This window comes from Lissotriton helveticus, chromosome 4_1 (assembly GCF_964261635.1).
Source record: "Lissotriton helveticus chromosome 4_1, aLisHel1.1, whole genome shotgun sequence".
Classification (NCBI taxonomy): domain Eukaryota; kingdom Metazoa; phylum Chordata; class Amphibia; order Caudata; family Salamandridae; genus Lissotriton; species Lissotriton helveticus.
In genome coordinates, this window is record NC_136063.1 from 930110888 (window position 1) to 930135118 (window position 24231).

Sequence of the window (24231 nt, forward strand, 5' to 3'; positions counted from 1 at the left end):
TGCATTCGCAAATGGTGCAAATCGAGCATTTTGCATGTTTGTGAATGCAAAATAGCCTTTCAAGATATACGAAAGGCTTTGCAGTCGCAATTTTATCAAAATGTATCTAATACAGCACATTCCTGTCTTTTCCCCTTGCACTGATGTCGTTTGGCAGCCTAGGGGTATTGCAGGCACCCTTGCATCATGGTGAAAGGTTGCCTCCATTGCATGCAGGATTATTTTTGTGCAGGAAGGAGCACCTTCCTACACACAAAAACAATCCTGAGAGGGTTTTTCCAGTGTGAGCTGCAGATGCATTACACATAGAAAGAGGAAAAAACAAGGTGAAATAAAGATATTTCTCCTTGTTACACCTCACCTCGGGAGGCGTAAGATTTTGATGCACTCCCAAGTTAAAAAGTCCTTGTAAATCTAAAAATGCATCAAAAACCATGGTATTTGCATGGGAACAGATATTTTAAGACATTCAAAGCAATGCAAAGTGGCTTCGTGTGGATCCATAAATCTGATTTAGAGACTTTCGTCATGCACATACCAAGTGACGCAAGAGTCTCAGAAATAAGCCCCTAAAATTGAACTCAAGCCATGAAATTCAAACAGCAACAGAGTACACAAAAGGGGTCATTATACAACTCTTACCTATTTTCACAGTGAAAACGCGCTAAAATGTCTTTAGCTTTTGTCCGACTGTTCAGCTGCACTGCCATGGAAACCTTTGAGTGTAGTGGGGCATATACTCTTATCACCCCTTCAGGTACTTCTGTCTGCTGAAGTAGAGAAAAACAGGAAATCGAATCAGACATTTTGTTAAGAAGTGAAAATATCTTCAATTTGAATACTGTTGACCTGGCAGGTGAGACGAGTGGGCGCACCTGTTTCGAGATGACAAATCCAAAAATGTCCTTTCACTTCAGATGTACAAGAAATGTAACGATTCTTAAGATGATGACATTAAACTTCAAAATCCAAGGATACCAAATATGTCAAATGGTGGAAAATGGGATACCATATGAATTGGCTGCAGAAAGCAACGTTAATTTTACATATCCAGATTTGTTCTACAGCACCTCAAAGGAACATATTCATTGCAGTGCTGGAAAACCAATGATGATAAAACCTATCCATGCGCAGGTAACATAAAAACATGATAATGGATCATTAACAGCAAGTGGCACCCACAGTGTAAAAAGCATATGCTAGGAGTAATACAACACTCTATAGCAGGCATGGGGAGGTGGTGAGATGGAGCAGCGCTGAAGGCGCTGCAATCCGACGGGAGGAAGCCCGGGTTCTGCGCAAGAAGTTAATCTCCCTTGAGGGGGATACCATATTAGACGCTTTCAAAGTTCTTGCTCCGCCACCAGTTCCTACAGTGCAGGCGCAATAGGCACTCGACTGCCCTACCCCGCATAGACCAACATAGCAAATGAGCGATAAGCCCTGTTGGCCTAACACTACAAAACTTGAAACAGAAACTATGTATATTGGAGCTTTGGTGGTCATGGAGGGGGCAGTTAATGGAATATTCTACTGTAAAGTACAAGTGGAATGGGGCCAGGAAAAGTTGGTTTAGAGGGGGAGGGAGGGATAGATTCTCTACTACATTACATAAACCTATTTCTCAAATGTTGTCAGTACTGCAGTACAGACCGCAATGTACCACTTGAGGCTTCATCGGGACACTACAGTTTGCCGTGCGCAGGTGTGCCAAGAACTCTGATACCTTAATGTACGTTTGTGACTACCACTATTGGCATAATAGCCTCTTGAATTCTGACTGTACTGAGTATCTTCATGTATTCTCTATAATTGTTTATATGGTAATGACTGCTGATTGTTGTCCGACAAACAAAAGATTGAAAACCCTAATAAAATATGTTTCCCAAAAAAATATGCAAGGAGTAATAACACGAATCTGGAAAACTGGGTTCGAGTCTCAGCAATGACGCTGAACATCCTGTGTTTCTGGGCAAATCACTTAATCTACCCGTGCCTGACAAAAAATGAATGTGACCTCATGTAATGCAAGTGGTGCTATGTAAACCTCTCCGATACCCGATTCGGGTCAAGTTCGCGCTATATAAAACTGTAAAAACAAAATAAAAATAAAAAAACTTGCCATCCCTGATAATAGCCTGATGTAGCATGTGGCACTGTCTTGAGAAGGTTAGGATAAACCTTAGGGAGGTTTGCTAGCTCCTCTTACCCAAGTCTAGCTACGAAAGAACCATTTCCTGCACCACCGTCCTAAGGTTCATCACAGGAGGAAAACGGCAAACCTTCCTCAGGAGAAACTGCAGAAAAAGATTTTATTTACCCTGGACCTTTAAACAAAAAATGCATTTAAGTATTGGATCAAAGATTAAACCCAATGAATTCACCTGGGTATCCTTCATAGGGAGCCCCTTACTCAGCTCCTCCGTTCACGATTAAACTGGTACATTACAACATTTGTCAGGGATAAGGAGAAACTCAGCTTTTGCAGGATTCAATTTCATTAAGTGCTGGGCGAACCAACACTCAGTAATGACAAGACATTGGTTACATGCTTGATACACACAAAAGTTAGATCGAGGGATAATTGTAAATAGTATCACCATTGGCAATCGCTCAGGGTAGCATTCCAAGACTTCATTTGTCGCTCATTGTACCACTCTAGACAGAGACCCACTTTATGCAAATCAATGCTAACCATGCTCCTTAAGGGAACAATCCATCCAGCACTACTGTCAAGGCCTGTCCAGTTTCAACCTTATTAGCCCTCATACGTGGGGTATAGCTTGGATGCAGTGGCAGAGCACGCAATGGGAACTGCATCTGGGCATACTCAGAACCACTTGAGGAGTTACATCAAACACATGAAAGGTGATGAGAGAAATACTAGCAAATGGTATAACCACTGTCAATAGTTCAGGGTAGAAAATCAACCCTTTGTTTTTATGTTTGATGTCATACTTATATAGAACTAAATATAACTATAGATGAGCATATTGATAATCAGGGATGTCCTGATGAATTTAGGACAATCAGATAAATTGGACAATGCTACATTTTTCTTAAACAGGCTATTTACAGATGGTATCACTACCTCAAAAAGCAGATGGAGGCCCATAGGCCACTTTGACACACTGACAACAGGGATATCATATGCACGTGTCAAAGGGGGCTCCTGGTTGTATGCCAATTTTGACTTCTGCTTTTTTTCTATTATATGGGAGAAGCAAACAGGTTAAACATAATGTTTGGCAATATAATATGCAAGTACGCAGGGTCACAAGATCCTTTAACAATGCTGATGATTGTTAGTTTACAATGTGGTGCAGGGATGGAGGTCCTCATACTGTGCAATATGATCTGCTATTGGTTACCTTTTCTGACTGATCCTGACATTATTTCCTGGCTTGACATCTACAAGCCCAGTTCAGGTAATGTATTGGGTTTTGTTTGCTCTCCTGCAGAATACAATCCTTTTCTGCACTGATGGTGCATCCACATGTACATCTACTCACACAGATATGGCCCCTCACCCAGGCCACAAGGGTAAAGATTAATTACAGGCGGCTAAATGATAAGGCAGAGACACTGGCCCTTTTACCTGTGGCCTCTGGAGAGGTTCAACTCCTGACCTATGGAACAATTGTTCAGACTCCCCTATTGGGGTCCTTCACTTCTCCTTGAATATGTGTGGTATGATTGCGCATGGGAACAAATGTGGGGTTCCATGTGCTGTTCTCTTTATAAGGACATATTGATTGTAGAACAAGAAGGAGATTTCTCTTCAGCTTCCCTTGTCACAATGGAACTCGGTACTTGCAAGTAGATGTCTCTGGGAATCCATCGTACCACGCCTGCAGATCTGCAATAAAACAATAAACGTACTGGTCCCAGTTTGGCTGCCTGGCCATCCCTGTCGAAAAATCTTCCCAGCTATTTCCAATATGGAAAGCCTGGGTGGAGGCCTGTAAAGATATTCCTGCTACGCTTTGTTTGGGGGCATTGGTTGCACAGATAGCATAGCTTGGGAAAGGTCTTGAATTTTTGTCAGTGATCTAAATTTCTGATCACTATTGGAACTTGAGACCCAGTACCCTGTATTTGTCTTGTTTCTATCTGAAGAAATACAGCATCAGCTGAGGGGAAGACATAATATCAGGACCTGGACAATGTAGCATGCTTACAGCATCTGCATCATATGAGGGTGGAAAACAAGCTAGAGATATTGAAAGTCTGCTGATGGACCTGTGGTTCTCCACAACCTGCCTCTAATACACTCCGCTATAGTCATTGGTGGGTGCCGGGGTTGTGACTCATTGGTGTGCAGCAGTGTTGCCGAGGGAAGGTTATCCCTTTGGTAACTTTGTAAATAAACTTGAATAGTCTTGGGGGCATTGGGAAAGAAATTAAGATGTTCCACATTCACCTTAAAAAGTTGGGGTAGATTGTATTGTCTGCAGTTCAGAACCATCAGAGCAAGAATCTCACATCATTTGTTTAAGAGATATCATAGATAGAAGGTCAGCTGGATAATAAACCAGTGTGTTCTATTGTCCCCAGTGGACCAGGCACTCCAACTGGTGTCTCCCGACACATGGATGCCTCCACCAATGGACAATCTTGACAAAGACCAATGATTGGGGAAGTGTGGCTCACTGGTTAGAAGCGGCAGACCCTGAAGCAGAGACCGGCCCGGGACCAGGGTTCAATTCCCGACGCGGCAGGGTCTTGGGTCAATGTCTGCGGACTCGATAATTATCGCCGAGGTGCCGACACTAACCATGGGTCCCACTCTGCAACTCTGGGTAATAGCTTGCTTAATCTCCACAACGGCCCCATCAACGCCGGGGATGCCTGGCTTCACTTTGGAGGTGCCCAGGAGGGACCATCTCACAGGGAAAGCCAGGACGGGTTCCCCAGCGGTATACAGCGCCAGGACACTCCGAGATGGAGTAACAGTGCACTTCACAAGTATACTTACCTTACCTTACCTTATTTCGGTGGTACAGCTACGCAAATGTATGATCCTCATCCAGGAACCCCCATGATGTACCAGTCCTAACCTCTGTTCAAGATGGCACCGTAAACACTGAGTGTGACTTTGAGAAGCGTTTACTGCTTTCTTATACTATGACAACTAAGACCGATGACTAGCAAAAGAGGCTTGAATCCTTTACACTAGATACCCTTGAACAAAAAACGTTGTACAGTTCCTTGTTGTTAGCCAGTAAAGCTCCCTTGAAGCATACTGTGATCCAGTTCTCTTCAGGCAAAAGGCAACTGAACGTTGAACATGATCTCTGCAGCACTTCCTCTAGCACACGAATATCTCCCTTTTGAGCCTGTGTTTTATGGAGAACTAACGTAAAACACAGAAATTTCAGAGCAGCTCAGATAAATTGAAAGAAGCCATTGACCCTGTTTGCGTTGATCTAACTGAAGATGCTCACTTGTTCTATAAGGACAAGAATACTCAATTGCTATAAGATCACACCACATGAAATATGTGTAAAACTTAATAGTCCTTTTACTGTTATTTCTTATGCCCATAGTTAAAACTTGTAAAGCCCTGATTATGAGCCTTCAGTATTGGGGTAGGGTGCTTACTGCAGCTGAAACATGCGAACACCGCAGATACGGCATTTATGGGTGCATTAAATGCCACTTGATTATGACTTTACCTCGTGAAAATGAGAAGCATATTTCCCCAGTAAATTTCTGAGGGTGTTAACAAAGTAATAAAAACTTCTCAAATTCGCTTTGCGTATCATGGGCATCACTGACTGATTTACTGAACTTCTTGGCATGTTTGCACAGCTTTGAGTACTAAAAAGGCAAAAGTGAAGAGGCTGTGGAAAGGAGCCAGTAAGTTGCAGCAAAAGCTATTTCGTCTAAACTGGGGATTATAGCTTGCAGGAAGAAAGTATTTATTCACGAGGAAATGTATTACCTCTACTTAAGAGCAACATGCAGGTACTACTAATTTAATTAAATCAATAACCATCAATGGCAAGGCTCTAATCACACTGAAGGGCAACTTCGGAAGATTGTTATTTATACAGTGAATATAACTCGGATATACAACGGTCTGCCAAGAGAAATTCGCGATTATTTTAATATATTCAAGAAGTGAGCCCATAAATGTTGAGGAAGTTGACTCGATTTTCAGAGTCTAATGTTCAAGTAATCTGATTAGGTGAAAATTTGAAACATATGTCTCTCTTCCCTCTTTTTGAGGCCAGAGGGGATTGCTTTCCACATGAATAAGTGATGTCAGGCTTTACTATTTGCTTACTTTACTCAGTTCACCTCTGAAAGGTCTTTCTCGTTTTTGGAGCCTGAGGAAATGGCTGCAATGATCCGCTCAGTGGCTGTACACTTAACTATCCATGACAGGGTACTGTAACTGTACACATGCTTTATGCATGTGATCATAGTTGGCCTGAAAGAGCTCCAGGGAGGTTTTTAAACTATTTTGAAACTACACAGCTCGTGAAAGCTTCCAAATGATTCTTGCCACTACAGTCTTCCTTTGTTAGGAGGTACATCCATCCTACACATCATTACTCTGATTTTGATTGATACCATCCACAGTACCTCTCTTCTCCTTTCTGGTCTTTCCCTCTCCATGGTCTTTCTTCTCAATAGCTTCCTCACGCTTTTGTCGAATGTTAGCTGTTTTTTGGTATTAGTCGCTGCTGCGTCGTTCATTTTCCTTACTTGAGAAATTAAAAAGGATGGGACCTTAAACGGAGAAGAAACACAATCAATTAAATGACATCTGAAAAAGATGATTTTAAGCCAATTGTCTTCAAGATCATACATGCTCTTTCAAATGCTTTGAAACACTTCTAAATTACATGTGTTTTCCAGTCTTAAATTAGTAAAAAGGGTTAGTCAAGACACAGGAAATTCTGTAACTTTCCCCCCTCGACATTGATAAAGTTCACATGCATCTGGAAATATTCATAGACAGTATAGGAAATCACCAGTGTTTATAAAAAAGAGTAACATCTAGGAAAAGCGCACGAAATATCAAAGTCACTTTAGCGTATTCGATTCCACTGTTTATTTGCCTAGACACATGTCCCAATGTTTCCATGTATGCCAACGCACATTAAATGAGCTTATCAATTATGTTCTCATAAAATATGAGAAAAGATGGATGCTTCAAGCATTACAATAGCAGACAATCTTCAAAAATGTTTTATTTGAGTTCAGCAATATAGGTGCCTTCAGGTGTTGGCACTATTTGTAAGATTTTGAAACTGGGCAAAAAAAATACACATTTTACGGTTGACACCTAGAAGTACTAAAAATAAAATAACACACAAGCACATTAAACTTAGATCCAGCATATTTAGTCAAAGATGGCTGAAAAACTAAAAACTGAAGACTAAGGCACAAGCTGTCCATGACCACCTTTTAAACTGAGTCGTAGACTACATTTATTTCCCTGAACTACCTCTCTGAGCCTAAACTGGATCTTCATTCTGAACAGATCCAAGATCCACTGACTCCTCAGTGTGATCGTGTCTCCATATAGAGTGTAGCTGAGCAACAACAGAATGGTTCACTGTCGCCTATGATGGGCAGAAATTACTAATTTTCTAACCGTATATAGGGACACTTGCTAACAGCTAAGTTAGCTTAATATGAGAAAGACGGCTGAAGATCATTATTGACAGTAACAAAATGGTTACTCACCAGTAGGAGTAGTTTTGCAGCGTGGTGAGTTTTCTGGATTCACATGCTGAGCATTATTCCGCCATCTAGTGGTTGGGTCTGGAACTGTCTGTTTTTTGTTTTTTTTCTTGTTTTGGTCGTTGTTGACCACCATTTGGTGCCAGGTACATCCCTTGTGTGACGTCAAACGGCGCCCTGGAAGTCATTGTGCGTGGTAGCCATCTTCCGATTCTTTTTTCTTTTATGTTTTTAGTCTATAGTCCTTTAGATGGTTCTTTATATGGTTATTATAACTTGCTTCCCCACCTGTTTGTATTCCTTGTAGGGGAGGCCAGGTGAGTTGCATGTGAATCCAGAAAATTCATCAAGCTGCAAAACTACTCCTACTAGTAAGTAACCATTTTGTTTTGGAGCATGAATCCTTTTCAGGATTCACATACTATGCATTAGATTATGTATCGGTTTCTCCCAAACTGGGGAAACTGTGGTAAGAGGAAGACTTTGCGAACAGGTGTTGAAGTACTTTCTGTCCTATTTGTGCTTCCTTATTAATTCGTATGTCCACACAGTAATGTTTGGTGAAGGTGTGTGGTCATGACCTCTTCACCTGAAACTGGCCTCGCAAAGCCAATTTCCCTTGATTTGATCCTTGTCTAAGATTGCCACTTAATGTTCAGGACCTCGTTAACCTTTAGTTTCCTTGCACATGTTTTATCTTGTTCAGCATCCATTACTGTTTCCTTTATGTTCTGACATTACATGGGTTGTGCTTTTCAATTATAAATTTGGCCGGCTAGCAAAGATTGAATTTGGGACATTCCTAATAATTAACTTTTGGGTTGGGTTACTGTAAATTGGGTTTTTGTTAATGTGATACTCAGTTAGAAAATGTGCCCTATTGGTTAGAATTGTGCGCAGTGGGTGTACATTTATAATGAGAATATGGTGTATAAAAGGAGATGTCTTGCCTTAGAAATTTGAACAGTCTCCTGAGTTGTACACCGTGTTGTATTGCTGGGATTACTGTTACTAGCTGCAGCTAATAAATTTGATCTTTGACGCCATCCAGAAGTATTCCGTGTCTCTGTATACCAAGACAGGTGAATCCGAAGACTTTGGGCGTGCCCCTGGCGCCGCTGGGTTCTGACCCGGTTCTTCAGTTTGTTGGCTAGTTTGTTGACTATTCCCTTGGCCTTGTTGTTGGCGTGACATATGTTGCCCTTGAACAAATGTTCCTCTTCCTGTGGGCTTTCTGTTGTTAAAACCACTTCTTTTGAAGATACCTCTTTGCTGCAGGGCTCCCATAGTTATTGCAGTTTGTTATCTTTTTTGATTTGATGGAGAGATTTGTCCACCTCCCTTCCAAAAAGTGCCTCCCCTTTGAAAGGCCTGTTATTGACGGAGGTTTAAACTTCCTGCTTAAATCCTGAAATTCTAAGCCAGGCACGTCTTCTTAGGGTGGTGCCTGTGCACATTTGTCTGCTGGCAGTGTCTGCTGCATCTAGTGCAGATTTCAGGCATGTGCTTGCGATGTTTTGCCTTCCTGGACATTGTACTTCTCTCTTTTCTTGTCCTCCTCGGAGAAGCTTGTTGATGAGCTCCTCTGTGTCCTCCCATTGCTGGTGTCCGTACCTGTTCAGCAGGGCATTTGAGTTTGTGATGTGCCACTGTGTTGTTACCTCTTTTCCCATCTCTCTCCCCACTATATCCATCCGTTTGCTTTCCTTCTCTGGGGCTGGTCCAGTGTTTGAGAGCATTTGCTCTTCTACTGGCCGTAGTGACGATGACGGAGTCAGTCACTGTGTTTCCTTGAATATATTTAGGGTCTTTGGAGGAGGCTTTGTACTTCTTCTCGACCATTGGTGTTACCCCTCTGCTGGAGGCTGATTTTTTAAAGGCTTCCTTGCCTTGATCTAGGATGCTTGGTAGCATAGGCAGGTATTGTGTCCTCTTGTTGGCTGGGACAAGTGTTTCTAAGAGTAAACATGTGTCTCCCTTCTCTTCCTCGAGGGGGACACCGAAAGTGTCTGCTGCCCTTTTAACAAGGCCGTTGTGTGAGGCAACATCATCTGATGGAGATGCCTTCGAGGGATAGCAGCATATCTCCTCTTCGGGACTTTCGGGGTCGAGGTCATTCCATGAGTCCTCGAAATTTTCTGAGGCTTCATCCTCTTCAGGAGCGTCTATGTAATCCTTAAGATCTTCATTGCGAGGTTCGGGGTTGGAGGTGATTCGAGAATCTCCTCTTATTCCCCTTCGGCATTGACATTGTCTGCTTTGGTGACTGGGACCTTCGGAATCCTGAAGCCCTTTAGTGAAGTGTCGAACTCCTTCTTCTGGAGGAGTGTTGCCATATCGGCTTCGAGTCATTTTCTCGTTTTCTCGTTTTCTCGACTTCGAGGGCTCTCTCGGCATCGGAGACCGGAGACTTCCTTTTCTTGTTTGTGCTTGCCTTTGGCTTCGATGGCATTGTGCTTCCCTTCAGGGGAACATGTTCGTACCATTGTCTTCGATGCTTTGAGTGATTTTCCCTCACCGTTGCCCTTTGGTAGGATTCCGTGGTGTTCTTTGGATCGTGGCTAGCCTTCGATCTCCTTTTTCTTCAGCATCGGGGCTGCCTTAACTGTGCCTTGTTTTCGTGGCCCTTCGGTTCCGACGGATGTCCATGGTGGCTTACCTTATCAGTCTTCTTCCCTGTATTGCCCACCCTCTTGTGGGGGAGCAGTTTTTCAGAGTCACCTCCTAGAATTTCGACATCCGTTCCTTCGTGCGTCGATTTTGCCGGCACTCCTTGATCCTCTCCATCACTGGAAAAACCTAGGTCTTTCAGGGAAGTTTTCTTCAGGGCATGGAACATCATTGCATAGTTGGCCTCTCTATGCTTTCGGCGTGTTCTCAGGGTTTTTGGAACTTCATGCAGGCCTCACAGTCCTTATCTTTTTGGTCCTTGGGTAGGCAGAGGTTGCACACATCGTGTGGATCGTGTTGTGCGAACTTGTGGTGACACTCGGGGCAGAATTTGAAGAGGGTATTTTGCATGGACCCTACCTCGCCATTTTTCAACTTTGAAGTCTTCTGTTGTTGTTGTGATGTCGATCTCAGAGTTCTGTTCTTATCTGTGTTTGCAATGTCGATGGTCGGTGGAGGCCACTCGGATTCTCAACTTTTTGTCTTCTTTTTCAGGGGTTTTCCAGCAAAAATTTCAGAGCGTCCCGTCTTGCTTCCAGACCCAATGGCGGAAAACATTTTTTGAAGATCGATACCACGCACAACGACCTCCAGGGTGTCGTCTGGCATCACACAAGGGACGTACCTGCCCACAAAGGGTGGTCGACATTGATCAAAAAAACAAAAAAAACAAAAACCAAACAAAGACAAGTGAGGACCCAACCACTAGATGGCGGAATAATGCACAGCATGCAAATCCAGAAAAGGATTCATGCTGCAAAACACATAGGTTTCTCGCTTTTTGAGTTGTGCCTTGGCCTGGACCAGGGAAAATGGACAGCTGGGTGGTGGTGTTGTGTTCCTCTAGGGCATCCTTTTAAGCAACTGAGGCAAAGTAAGCTCTCTAATCATCCATTGAGAGATGTGATGTTGCCATTTGACATCTCGTTCTGGGCTGTCTTTCTGGCTTCTTCCCTTACCTGAAATGCATCTTTGTGTTAACTGTGTGCATCTGAAATTCCAAGTGGTGGTTGATGAGCCAGTGCAGTGTCACACACATATGTTAAACACATGGGGTGATGGAGAGGTCCCAGTAATTTTCAAAAGTAAATGAATATAGATATATTAAATTGGCATGCTCATATGATTGGGTATTTACACCATTTTGAAAGGGAAGGAACCTTCTTTTAATAGGAATCAACTTTGGTGAATAAGTCAAGTTAATTTAAACTTCACATTCATGGTCCTACCTATTTTTATCGGACTTTATGCTTTGTAGATCTCCCTTATAAACCAATTAGTATACTGTTTCTGACAGTTCAACTATATATTTCTGAGCTTCTGTTATACAAAGAAGTTTATAAGTAAAAAAATACAATGTCCTTTCTTCTGTGAACATGGCCACCTTTGTTTTAGGACATCTATGGCCAGCGCTTCCTTAGAATGTTTATATCGGGTAGATGGTTTGCCATCACTGTTCTCTCTAAGCTGCGCACTTGGGCACCCGCTCAGCATTTGTGTTCAATTACATGAGGTCATGAGAGGAACTTTGCGAATCACTACCTCCAAGAACATCTGCGGACAGACTTCAGAAAGATAATCTATTCAAGGTATTGGTCAAGAAATTTAGTGACTGCCCTGTACCTGGTGGGTGTGTGTACTAGGCATGAGCCTAACTAGGCTACTGGAGTCAAGCTATCCTGGCTGAAGACGGCTGATAGCCAGAAACCGGTCCTAGGATGCTTGATTCCGGTCCAGGGAAGACATGGCTTGGCAGTTCGGTCTGGACTGTTCCCATGAGGCACAGGGTCAAGACTGATTTGCATATGGCCATGTCTGAACTGGGGTGGCTTGGTGAGCAAAATAACGATGGATTAAACCCAGATCTGTGACTGGGGGTGAATGTTTTGCCATTGTGCAACATTCCGTCCATCATCTTGTGTGTTTTGCTGTTCACCCCATGTGGGAAGGGTATGCCCAGACGTGGGTCCCGTGCTCACTAGGCCACTGGAGTCAAGCTATCCTGGCTGAAGACGGCTGATAGCCAGAAACCGGTCCTAGGATGCTTGATTCCGGTCCAGGGAATACATGGCTTGGCAGTTCGGTCTGGACTGTTCCCATGAGGCACAGGGTCAAGACTGATTTGCATATGGCCATGTCTGAACTGGGGTGGCTTGGTGAGCAAAATAATGATGAATTAAACCCAGATCTGTGACTGGGGGGTGAATGTTTTGCCATTGTGCAACATTCCGTCCATCATCTTGTGTGTTTTGCTGTTCACCTTTGTTTTAGGACATCTATGGCCAGCGCTTCCTTAGAATGTTTATATCGGGTAGATGGTTTGCCATCACTGTTCTCTCTAAGCTGCGCACTTGGGCACCCGCTCAGCATTTGTGTTCAATTACATGAGGTCATGAGAGGAACTTTGCGAATCACTACCTCCAAGAACATCTGCGGACAGACTTCAGAAAGATAATCTATACAAGGTATTGGTCAAGAAATTTAGTGACTGCCCTGTACCTGGTGGGTGTGTATACTAGGCCACTGGAGTCAAGCTATCCTGGCTGAAGACGGCTGATAGCCAGAAACCGGTCCTAGGATGCTTGATTCCGGTCCAGGGAAGACATGGCTTGGCAGTTCGGTCTGGACTGTTCCCATGAGGCACAGGGTCAAGACTGATTTGCATATGGCCATGTCTGAACTGGGGTGGCTTGGTGGGCAAAATAATGATGGATTAAACCCAGATCTGTGACTGGGGGTGAATGTTTTGCCATTGTGCAACATTCCATCCATAATCTTGTGTGTTTTGCTGTTCACCCTATGTGGGAAGGGTATGCCCAGATGTGGGTCCCGTGCTCACTAGGCCACTGGAGTCAAGCTATCCTGGCTGAAGACAGCTGATAGCCAGAAACCGGTCCTAGGATGCTTGATTCCGGTCCAGGGAAGACATGGCTTGCCAGTTCGGTCTGGACTGTTCCCATGAGGCACAGGGTCAAGACTGATTTGTATATGGCCATGTCTGAACTAGGGTGGCTTGGTGAGCAAAATAACGATGGATTAAACCCAGATCTGTGACTGGGGGTGAATGTTTTGCCATTGTGCAACATTCCGTCCATCATCTTGTGTGTTTTGCTGTTCACCCTATGTGGGAAGGGTATGCGCAGACGTGGGTCCCGTGCTCACTAGGCCACTGGAGTCAAGCTATCCTGGCTGAAGACGGCTGATAGCCAGTAACCCGTCCTAGGATGCTTGATTCCGGTCCAGGGAAGACATGGCTTGGCAGTTCGGTCTGGACTGTTCCCATGAGGCACAGGGTCAAGACTGATTTGCATATGGCCATGTCTGAACTGGGGTGGCTTGGTGAGCAAAATAACAATGGATTAAACCCAGATCTGTGACTGGGGGTGAATGTTTTGCCATTGTGCAACATTCCTTCCATCATCTTGTGTGTTTTGCTGTTCACCCTATGTGGGAAGGGTATGCCCAGACGTGGGTCCCGTGCTCACTAGGTCACTGGAGTCAAGCTATCCTGGCTGAAGACGGCTGATAGCCAGAAACCGGTCCTAGGATGCTTGATTACGGTCCAGGGAAGACATGGCTCGGCAGTTCTGTTTGGACTGTTCCCATGAGGCACAAGTTCAAGACTGATTTGCATATGGCCATGTCATAACTGGGGTGGCTTGGTGAGCAAAATAATGATGGATTAAACCCAGATCTGTGACTGGGGGTGAATGTTTTGCCATTGTGCAACATTCCGTCCATCATCTTGTGTGTTTTGCTGTTCACCCTATGTGGGAAGGGTATGCGCAGACGTGGGTCCCGCGCTCACTAGGCCACTGGAGTCAAGCTATCCTGGCTGAAGACGGCTGATAGCCAGAAACCGGTCCTAGGATGCTTGATTCCGGTCCAGGGAAGACATGGCTTGGCAGTTCGGTCTGGACTGTTCCCATGTGGCACAGGGTCAAGACTGAATTGCATATGGCCATGTCTGAACTGGGGTGGCTTGGTGAGCAAAATAACAATGGATTAAACCCAGATCTGTGACTGGGGGTGAACGTTTTGCCATTGTGCAACATTCTGTCCATCATCTTGTGTGTTTTGCTGTTCACCCTATGTGGGAAGGGTATGCCCAGACGTGGGTCCCGTGCTCACTAGGTCACTGGAGTCAAGCTGTCCTGGCTGAAGACGGCTGATAGTCAGAAACCGGTCCTAGGATGCTTGATTACGGTCCAGGGAAGACATGGCTCGGCAGTTCTGTCTGGACTGTTCCCATGAGGCACAAGGTCAAGACTGATTTGCATATGGCCATGTCTGAACTGGGGTGGCTTGGTGAGCAAAATAACGATGGATTAAACCCAGATCTGTGACTGGGGGTGAATGTTTTGCCATTGTGCAACATTCCGTCCATCATCTTGTGTGTTTTGCTGTTCACCCTATGTGGGAAGGGTATGCCCAGACGTGGGTCCCGTGCTCACTAGGCCACTGGAGTCAAGCTATCCTGGCTGAAGACGGCTGATAGCCAGAAACCGGTCCTAGGATGCTTGGTTCCGGTCCAGGGAAGACATGGCTTGGCAGTTCAGTCTGGACTGTTCCCATGAGGCACAGGGTCAAGACTGATTTGCATATGGCCTTGTCTGAACTGGGGTGGCTTGGTGAGCAAAATAATGATGGATTAAACCCAGATCTGTGACTGGGGGTGAATGTTTTGCCATTGTGCAACATTCCGTCCATCATCTTGTGTGTTTTGCTGTTCACTTTTTTTTAGGACATCTATGGCCAGCGCTTCCTTAGAATGTTTATATCGGGTAGATGGTTTGCCATCACTGTTCTCTCTAAGCTGCGCACTTGGGCACCCGCTCAGCATTTGTGTTCAATTACATGAGGTCATGAGAGGAACTTTGCGAATCACTACCTCCAAGAACATCTGCGGACAGACTTCAGAAAGATAATCTATACAAGGTATTGGTCAAGAAAATGAGTGACTGCCCTGTACCTGGTGGGTGTGTGTACTAGGCATGAGCAACATTTTAAATTAAGCTGACATCATTTGGTAATTTTGGAAATTTCACGGTACACTTGTGATACAAAATTCCCGAAATTGAGCCATAATACCCATCTCGTAATTTAATGGCAATTTTGGTAAAAATATAGCTCAAGTGAATGGGAATGAATATGCTACTTACCAGTATGCATCGGTTCTTGGCATGTACAGCTGCTAACATTCATATCTATAGCATAGATCGCCGCCTAGTGTTGGGTCCGGATGATTGCACATTGTTGTCCTGGAAGAGTCTTCGAAGTATCACGAGATAGGTGGCTCCTCCCCTGGACTACAGTGCGCATGGGCATCGACTCCATCTCCAGATTGTTTTTAGCCATTGTGGCAAAGATGGAGTGTAACAGTGTAAGCGATGGCCATGCTTAAGATTGAATGCAAGAAAAGTCTGCAGACGCTACGGGCGCCGGGGAGGAGGGCGGGCGATATGAATGTTAGCAGCCCTACATGCCAAAAACAGATGCATACTGGTAAGTAGCATATTCAGTTCGAGGCATGTGGGCTGCTAAATTCATATCTATAGCATAGAATACATAGCAGTCCCTCCATTAACGGTGGCCGCCCGTGCCAGCTGCAAAAGTCTGAAAAAGTGTTTTAAGAACAGCCTGTCCTACAGCTGCCTGCTGTTTGGAATGCACATCTACACAGTAATGTTTGGTAAACGTATATGGTGTAGACCATGTGGCTGCTCTACAAATGTCTTCCAAGGGAATATTACCCAGGAATGCCATGGAGGCCCCCAACTTGCGTGTGGAGTGTGCCCTGGGGGGGACCGTTAAAGTGGGCTTAGCTTTCTGATAGCAAATCTGAATACACTTAACGATCCACCTGGCTATTCCTGCTTTGGAAATGGGGTTGCCTTTGTGCTGGGGTGAGAAGGCAACAAAGAGTTGTTGTGTCTTTCTAAAAGGTTGCGTTCTGTCAATATAGTACATTAACGCCTGTTTGACATCAAACGTATGGAGCATTCTTTCTGCTACTGTTTCGGGGTTTGGAAAGAATGCGGGCAGTTCGATGGTTTGATTGACATGAAACTGCGACACCACCTTAGGAAGAAACTTGGGGTTAGTGCGCAGCACCACCCTGTTTGAATGAATTTGTATAAATGGCTCTTGTATTGTGAGCGCCTGTAGCTCACTAACGCGTCTCAGAGACGTGATGGCAATGAGAAAAGCCACTTTCCATGTCAGGAACTGAATTTCACATGAATGTAGAGGCTCAAACGGGGGACCCATCAATCTGGTGAGTACCACATTGAGGTTCCACACAGGAGCTGGTGGTGTCCTGGGAGGGATGACCCGCTTCAGCCCTTCTAGGAATGCTTTAATGGCAGGCACCCTGAAAACAGAGAGATGCTGCCTGTTTTGGAGATAAGCCGCTATGGCGGATAAGTGTATCCGAATGGAAGCATATGCTAGATTGCATTTGTAAAGATGTAACAAATAGCAGATGATATTAGGAATGGATGCATCTAGCGGGTTGATATTGTGTTCTGTACAGTAAATGACAAACCGCTTCCATTTTGCCGCATAGCAAGCTCTGGTAGTGGGCTTTCTTGCCTCCCGGATGATGTCCATGCATTCAGGGGGCAAATTAAGGTAGCCAAACTCTAAGACCTCAGGAGCCAGATCGCCAGATTGAGCTGTTGCGGATCTGGATGCTGAATGTCGCCATGGTTCTGCGTCAAAAGCCTGGGTGTGAGGTGCAGCCGTTGATGCGGTACCACGGAGAGTTCTAGAAACGTGGTGTACCATGGCTGGCGTGCCCACGTTGGAGCAACCAGGATGAGCGTCATCGAGTGTTGCTTTAGCTTTCTTGCCACCAGTGGAATGAGAGGTGCTGGGGGAAAAGCGTACGCAAATCTGCTTGACCAGTTCATCCATATCGCATTGCCCTGCGACTGTGGATGAGGGAACCTGGCGGCAAAGCTTTGGCATTTTGCGTTTTCCCTTGTGGCAAACAGGTCTATCTCTGGATGACCCCACTGCTGGAAGTACGGGCGGAGTACTGATGGATGTAACTCCCACTCGTGCATCTGGTGGCTGAACCTGCTGAGCAGATCCGCCATCTGATTGTCCTTGCCCGGGAGGTGTTCCGCCATGAGGAAGATGTTCCTCTGAATGGCCCACTTCCACATGCTCTGATCCAGATGAGACAACTGTGGAGAGTGCGTACCTCCCTGCTTCTGGATGTAGTAGATGGCCGTCATGTTGTCCGTCCGGATCAACACGACTTTGTTGCACAGATGTACATTGAAGGACTTGAGTGCCATGAAGATTGCCATCAATTCTAGATAGTTGATGTGCATCTTCTTTTGCTGCGACGTCCATAGTCCCTGCACCGTGTAGTGGAGCACATGAGCTCCCCACCCCTGGAGAGATGCGTCCGTCGTTAGGATAATCTGTGGCACAGGCTCTTGGAACGGTCGGCCCTTGCAAAGGTTGTGTGGAGTCCACCAATGCAGAGAGTTGTATGCCCGACCGGTAACCAACACTAGGTCTTTCAACTGCCCTTGAGCCTGAGTCCACTAATGGGCCAAGCATTCTTGAAGCGGACGCATATGCAACCGTGCGTGCGGGACTATGAAGATGCAGGAGGCCATCATGCCTATCAACTGCATGAACACTCTCGCTGGGAGTGAGTGTTGCGGTCTGAACCTCTGGATTAGCGACTGGATGTTGTCGATCCTCGCTGGGTTTGGCTGAGCTGTGGCAGCCAGAGTATTTATCGTCGCGCCCAGATACTGCCGCACATGGGCTGGCTGAAGGTGCGACTTTGGATAGTTTAGTGAGAACCCCAGATTGTGAAGGAGGTGAATGGTGTGGGACATGTCTGCGGCGCACTGCTGGGCCGACTTGGCTTGAACCAGCCAGTCGTCCAGGTAAGGGTAGACATGTATGCTCTGTCTCCTGAGGTGCGCCGCCACTGTCGCCAGACATTTCGGGAACACTCTGGGGGCAGTGGTCACTCCGAAGGAGAGGACCTTGAACTGGTAATGCCTGTTTTGGATGGTGAACCTGAGGTATTTTCTGTGGGAGGGATGTAGTGGTATGTGAAAGTAAGCATCCTTGAGGTCCAAGGTTGCGAGGAAGTCTCCCTGGTTTAACAATGGAAGAATCTGCTGCAGTGTTAACATGTGGAAGTGTTCTGAGAGAATGTACTGGTTCAGGGGGCGTAGGTCCAGAATCGGTCTGAGTGAGCCGTCCTTCTTTGGAATTAAGAAGTACAGGGAATAAACCCCTGTGCCTTCTTCCTCCACTGGCACGAGCTCTATTGCGCCTTTTTGCAGCATAACAAGAACCTCCTGCTGCAATAAGTGCATGTGCTCTGCCGACATAGGACGGTGTCTTGGGGGTATGTTTGGTGGAGTGGATGTCAGCTCCAAACAATAGCCGAACTGGATAAGTTTCCTGACCCACCTGTCTGTGGTGATGGACTTCCAGACTGGCAGGAACTGTTGGAGTCTCCCCCCGACAGGTGTTGGATGGTCGGGGGCAGTGACAGGGAGTCACTGTTTGTTGGTGGCAGAGGAACGGGAACTGTTGTTGCCTCTGCCTCTACCTTTGGCACTGTTTCCTCTGTATCCACCTCTGCCCTGCTTGGTGTACGAGGATTGCGCACCACTTTTATTGAACGGCGTTTGCTGTGACATGTGCCCTCTGTTAACACCTCGATTACCTGAGCGACGAAAAGTGTTCCCTCTAAATTGTTGTGACTGGAGAGCACCCATGGACTTGGCAGTCTCAGTATCTTTTTAAATCTTTTCCAGGGTGGTGTCCACCTCTGGACCAAATAACCTGTCTGGGTTAACGGGCTGGTTGAGGATAGTAGTCTGTATCTCTGGCTTGAACCCTGAGATGCGGAGCCAAGCCTTACGCCGTAACATCACACTAGTGTTGATTGCTCTCGCTGCCGTGTCCGCAACGTCTAGCGCACACTTTATAGCAGCGTTGGAGATGAGCTTTCCCTCCTGGATAAGCATTTCAGCTCCCTCTTTAAATTGGTCTGGAAGGTGTTGCAACAGCTGCTCTAGGGTGTCATAGTGTGCCCTATCGTATCTGGCCAACAGAGCCTGCGTGTTTGAGATGCGCCAGATGTTGGCCGCCTGAGCTGCTACCCTCTTCCCCGATGCCTCCAGCACTTTTGACTCTTTGTCTGGGGGAGGAGCTTCACCCGTGGTTTGGGAGTTCGCCCTCTTGCGGGCATTAGAGACCACCAAAGAGTCCAGAGGCAACTGGCCCCTAATGTAGGTTGGGTCGCCAGGTGCCGGTCTGTATTTTTTCTCTATTCTAGGGTTGACAACCCTTGATCTCGTGGGTTCCTTGAAAATGTCTGCCGCATGCTTAAGGACCCCTTTTAGCATTGGAAGAGTTTTGACAGTTTTTTCAGCAGTGGAGAAAGTGTCAAAAAGGAAGTCAACCTCCACAGGGTCAGCATGCATTTCCACTTTATGGTTCGTAGCTGCCCGTTCAATCAAGGCATTGAATGCCGCAGAATCCTCTGTGGGAGACGTTTTTACGTTATAAATCTGAGGGTCATGGACTGTTTGCTGGTCCCTTTGATCACCTGTGTCCATCCACGAGTCCTGTTGCTCATCAGGCTCTGTGTCTGCAGGAAAATTGTACTCCTCATCTTGCTCCCCTTCATCTCCATCAGAGCAGGTGGGTGAAGGTGTGGCACTCCTCCTAGGCGTGGAAGAATTGGTTCAACCAGTACTGGTGTGTCTGGTGCTGGCTTCTTGCGCTTTAGAGGGATTGTAAATGACCCCAAAGGCTGTGATGTTATTTTCCTTTTGTGAAGCGTGAGCTTCCCGGTGTCGGCATCGATGAAATGCTCCGACCGTTCTTCTAATAAAGGTCGTCGATGACTCAAACTTCCATCCGGGTGAGTTGGCGTCGACACCTCAGAGTCCTTGGGCACCGACCGTGGTGCGAAGGCCTTCGGCGCCACCTTAGGCGGTAACGTGTAGAGGATCGAAGTCTTCTTCGGTGGGCCATCCGGCTTTGGTGCGGAAGGCGTTTTCGGTTCCGGTGCCGAAGCCTTCTCCCTAATTCGCTTGAGGGAGTCCGAGACCTGCTTCGTAAAGGAAGCGGATGGTTTCGTCGACCCGACCGATGTCCTCGGTCCACCCCCAGGGGAAGACCCTTGCGTCGATGACTTCTGTTTGTCCGTTCGAGGCGCAGGAGCATCCTTGACTGGTGCGCTTTGATCCTTGTCCACGGCCGCAGACGTCGACGCTGACGGCTTCGGATCGGCAGGCTTGACTTTTTGTGTCGGGACCCCAGACTTCGGCTCGGCGCCCTTGGCTGACTTTGTCTCGACGGACCTTTTGCCTTTCGGCTCGTCAGACCTGCCTGATGTAGGCTCGACAGTCTTCTTGGATTTTGGCTCGACCGCCTTGCTCGACACCGGCTCGACGGCCTTCTTCGAGCTAGGCTCCTTGACCACCTTCGGCACCATTGCCTGGTCGACAGCTTTCTTTGGCTTCGATGCCTCCGAAGACGACGGCGCCGATGGTGGAGCAGACGTCTTCGGTTTCGATGGCGCCTCGGCCATCTTTGTTTTCGTCGACACCGATGGTTTCAGTTTCGGTTTCGATTTCGATAATGGCGGCTCCGCTGAGGTGTCCGTAGCCGGGCCGGAAGGCGGGGCCGTGGATCGTGGTGTAAAGTCTTGGGTAAGGCCGAGTGGCGATCCCGCAACCTGAGCCTTTGTAAGAGTACGAACGGGGCATAGCTCTTCCTCCGAGCTATCTTCCATGGCCCCATATGCTGCTCCGTCGTCCCCTACCTCATCGACGACTTCCTCAAAGGTTTGGCCTACGACGTCCGCTCCGTAGTCGGACTCGACCTCCACCGGTGTAGGTGAAATCTGCAGTTGAAGCTCTTGCTCGTCTGCCTCTTCGTCGTCGAAGTTGTCCACCGGTGCTGGTGCCGATCGCTGGGCCTCGAGGCGCGCCACGCGCCGCATCTTGATCGTTTTCTTCGATCGAAATCTGGAACAGGCTATACAGTTGGCCTCGTCGTGGTCCGGCGACAGGCACTTGTTGCACACAGGATGGATGTCAATGTGTGGGTACTTGGAACCACACACGGGACAGTTCTTGAACGGACTCCGTTCCATGCCGTCGAAGTCTTGCTGCGTCGACTGGGCCTCGATCACCGAAGAGTCACACGACTCCCCGGATATCCGACTCGACAAGTTGGAGTATAGTCGGGACCGAACGCGAACAATACCGACGGTTCAAAGAAGGCCTTTTGGCCTTGAAAAAGTTCTACAACGATTCCGAACAGGAGATGTCGAAATCACATCCGAACCCAATGGCGGAAAAAAACAATCTGGCGATGGAGTCGATGCCCATGCACACTGTAGTCCAGGGGAGGAGCCACCTATCTCGTGATACTTCGAAGACTCTTCCAGGACAACAATGTGCAATCATCCGGAACCAACACTAGGCGGCGATCTATGCTATAGATATGAATTTAGCAGCCCACATGCCTCGAACCAATAGATACATAGAGAATGCGACCAGCCGTTGTTAGCAGCAACTATGTTTTTTAAGCTAATTCTTTACCATAAAAACAATTGACTGCATGACAAATTTTACTTTGAAATATGGCCCTAAATGATGGATTTGTGTTTTGCCTAATTATGTATAATTTTGCATCATTTTCCAGAAATGTAATGCAATTACACAAAAGAAAATTAAGCCCATTTCGCATGCCACTGGGGCAATTTATCAATATTTCACACGATGCAATGCAATGCAGCAGGACACCGTGCTGTGCTCCGCTGTGTGAAAGGGTGAGGGCAGGAATGCCTCATATTTCACATTATATGGCACATTCTTGTACTCTCCTTGCGCATAAGCACTTTTGGCTGCCTATCGTCAACACAGGCACCCTTTTGTCATGATGCAAGGTTGTCTGCAATGCAGGCAAGATTGTTTTTGGCTGGAAGTGACACCTTCCTGCACAAAAAAATGCTCTGAAGCTTTTTCCGTTGCAGCACACGTAGCAAGAGGAAACAACGAGGAGAAATATATTTCTCCTCGTTACACATCTGCTGGGAAGATGTAGCATTTTGACGAATTTCCTGGTCTACCACACATGGTGCAACTAGGAATGTGCAAAAATTCAAGGGTGGATGCATGGGAGCTCCCAAACTCAACCCATGGAACTCCTCCCTGTAATGCAAGGCAGTGGCTTGCACTGCATATGTTACTCTAGATTTACCAAGCCCCGCAGGGATATGCAAGATGGCCTGGCATGGCTTGGTAAATCTGACTTTAGTGTTGCGTTACCTTGTGTGAAGGGCAACACAACACTTTGATAAATCTGTCTCCTAGTGTGTACATAATAAAGAGGGACATTTAAACTGCTCCTATCTGTGATGTAACTTCACAGTGTATGAGTAGTGCACCAATAGCTTGCATATGTGAGGTCGGCTTGGTCTGTTCACCCTGGTGCATGTGTGTAAGAGGGAAGCTTGCAGTGTTGTTCATTGTTATTTCCCTTTCATGTCTATGAGCATGGATTGCACTCGTGCTGCCTTCGCTGTGTTTGTCCTGTGTTTGGGGGGCAGGGGAATTGCCTTACCCCTTTGCTGCCTCTGTTAAGAAGTCTCTGTATCTGATCAGGCTCAGACTATTGCAGTCCTCATGTGTGCTTGTGCACTGGCATGTGTGTGTGTGTACCTGAAGCTTGCACTGGCCTATGGGTAGAACGTTTAACATAGCTGCACATTTGAGCTCAGGGGAGCACTCATTCTTTCACAGAAATATCCTTTTGCCCAAACGATAGTCCAAATTGTATAACTGAAACCAGGCTGGGAACAGCTGAGGACATGCTTCTCTTTTGGGAACAGTTTTCGATAGTTACCTTGGCAGGGCCTCTTCTCTTACCTCTGACCCACCCGCCTCCAACACCCATGAGATGTGAATGATGATTCACCACCAATTCTCGCACAAGGGTTCTTCACTACTCATGACTGCACACAGTCGAATAATTTTTTGGGGGAGGGATCAAGGTTTGTCCTTTATTTGACATACATCAATCCATGTATCTTGCATGGTCCTTGGGCCCCGCAAAGACTGCTGACCGAGCTGTATGACTCACCGTCCACAGGATGTCTTGGTACCTTATCAGAAGTCGCACAATGTGGGCGGTCGAGGCAGCGGCCTTCATCTCTTCCTGGTTTGCACTCTTGCCTTTGCACATAAACAGATTTGGTGCAAGGATCATGGACACATTCCACAAGCTCATTTTATTCTTGTCTTCATTGGCAACAACTTTTTTCAGGAATTGAAGCAAGGCCTGTGGGCATGAAAACACTTTTCAATTATTTGGAACAACAAAAGCCATTACAGTTAAAACAATATCACCTTTATGTGAATAAGATTTCACTTTTCATCATACGCATCAACACCGGTAGCAAGTTGTGAAATATTGATATTAAATATTGATTGGAATGAGCCATGAATGAGATATTGCTAAACTAAATTGAAAACTGATGTTTCTGACTAATGCTCACTTCACATAAAAGAGAGGTAAAAAGAGAAGTACTAACTAGTCTATGAGACAACAAAGAAGTAAGTAATGACAGAAAGTGTGGCATAAATTACTCCAAAATCAATGACTGACAATCAAGAACAATTAAGTAGCTACTTTTAACAACATAGTTTATAGGTACTACATATAAACGGAAAAACAGAGTGAGGGGCCAGCCAGTTTATAAGATGTGCATTTGAGGAACACAGCTGTAATACACAGAACATGTGTAATGCAAGTCATATTGTAATTAATGTTTCAATGTTCCAGCACAAT

The 24231-nt window shown here is 46.1% G+C and overlaps 1 protein-coding gene across 4 annotated transcripts in view; it reads right to left on the bottom strand.

Moving 5' to 3' along the window:
- ARHGAP28 (Rho GTPase activating protein 28) overlaps window positions 1-24231 on the bottom strand; it is a 1241333-nt gene that overhangs the window by 21001 nt on the left and 1196101 nt on the right. For 3 of the 4 annotated variants that reach the window (XM_078687539.1, XM_078687537.1, XM_078687540.1), the window contains 3 exons: window positions 23524-23721; window positions 6595-6741; window positions 643-770 (listed from right to left, as the gene is read on the bottom strand). In XM_078687539.1, coding sequence (XP_078543665.1) covers window positions 643-770; window positions 6595-6741; window positions 23524-23721 — 473 coding nt within the window. The remainder of the gene's footprint in view (window positions 1-642; window positions 771-6594; window positions 6742-23523; window positions 23722-24231) is intronic. The other variant, XM_078687538.1, reaches the window with a different exon arrangement.